The sequence below is a fragment of the Penaeus monodon genome, chromosome 15 (genome assembly GCF_015228065.2).
Source record: "Penaeus monodon isolate SGIC_2016 chromosome 15, NSTDA_Pmon_1, whole genome shotgun sequence".
Classification (NCBI taxonomy): domain Eukaryota; kingdom Metazoa; phylum Arthropoda; class Malacostraca; order Decapoda; family Penaeidae; genus Penaeus; species Penaeus monodon.
Genome location: NC_051400.1, coordinates 23,660,438 through 23,661,047, shown reverse-complemented (window position 1 = coordinate 23,661,047; position 610 = coordinate 23,660,438). Strand labels below are relative to the sequence as shown.

General features: G+C 47.9%; 2 protein-coding genes across 2 annotated transcripts in view; one reads left to right on the top strand and one right to left on the bottom strand.

The window, feature by feature from the left end:
* Positions 1-610, top strand: part of LOC119581816 (procollagen-lysine,2-oxoglutarate 5-dioxygenase 1-like) — a 123,695-nt gene that overhangs the window by 31,097 nt on the left and 91,988 nt on the right. The window lies entirely within an intron of this gene.
* Positions 1-610, bottom strand: part of LOC119581819 (immunoglobulin domain-containing protein oig-4-like) — a gene marked incomplete at its 3' end in the record, with an annotated part of 3,679 nt that overhangs the window by 1,820 nt on the left and 1,249 nt on the right. The window contains 2 exon segments of the mRNA XM_037929950.1: positions 1-169; positions 447-596. Coding sequence (XP_037785878.1) covers positions 11-169; positions 447-596 — 309 coding nt within the window.

Genomic DNA, 610 nt, shown 5'->3' with positions numbered 1-610 from the left:
GCCTCGGTGCTCAGTCAAACACGATGAGGTAGTCCGTCCTGAAGCCCTTAACGTCCACGGCGTACTTGTTGTCCGCCTGGCATTCGTAGTAGCCCGCGTCCATCTGCGTGGCGGGATCGATCTCCATCTTGCTCTTAATCGTGTTGTCGTCCTCGTTCCACTCGTGCACCTGTCGGGACACCCAGCGTCACGTACATGACATTTTCGGAATTGATTCAAGTCTCCTGGAGAATTCTACGTCCCACTAATGTGATTGGTAATGGTCTGGTTGAATTAATTCTTACATATTCCATCTTATACATTTGAATAAATTCTGCGCACTGTGCACTCCATGTTTAAGTAACTAATTTTAGTGATCGAACAGTTAAAACGAATATCAACTGTTTGCTCGTTGCGACACATCGATGTTGATATTTGCAAACAATAAAACATTAACTGTGACTTACCTGGAAGAATGAGTGGGCGTACAGCTCAATGCCGTTCTTGTACCAGGTGATGTGCGGCCGCGGATTCCCCGTGGCCACGCACATGAACACTATTTTCCTCCCCAGCAAGTATTCGGACTCGAAGTGGGACCATAACGTGATCTTAGCACCCTGCCGGACACAGC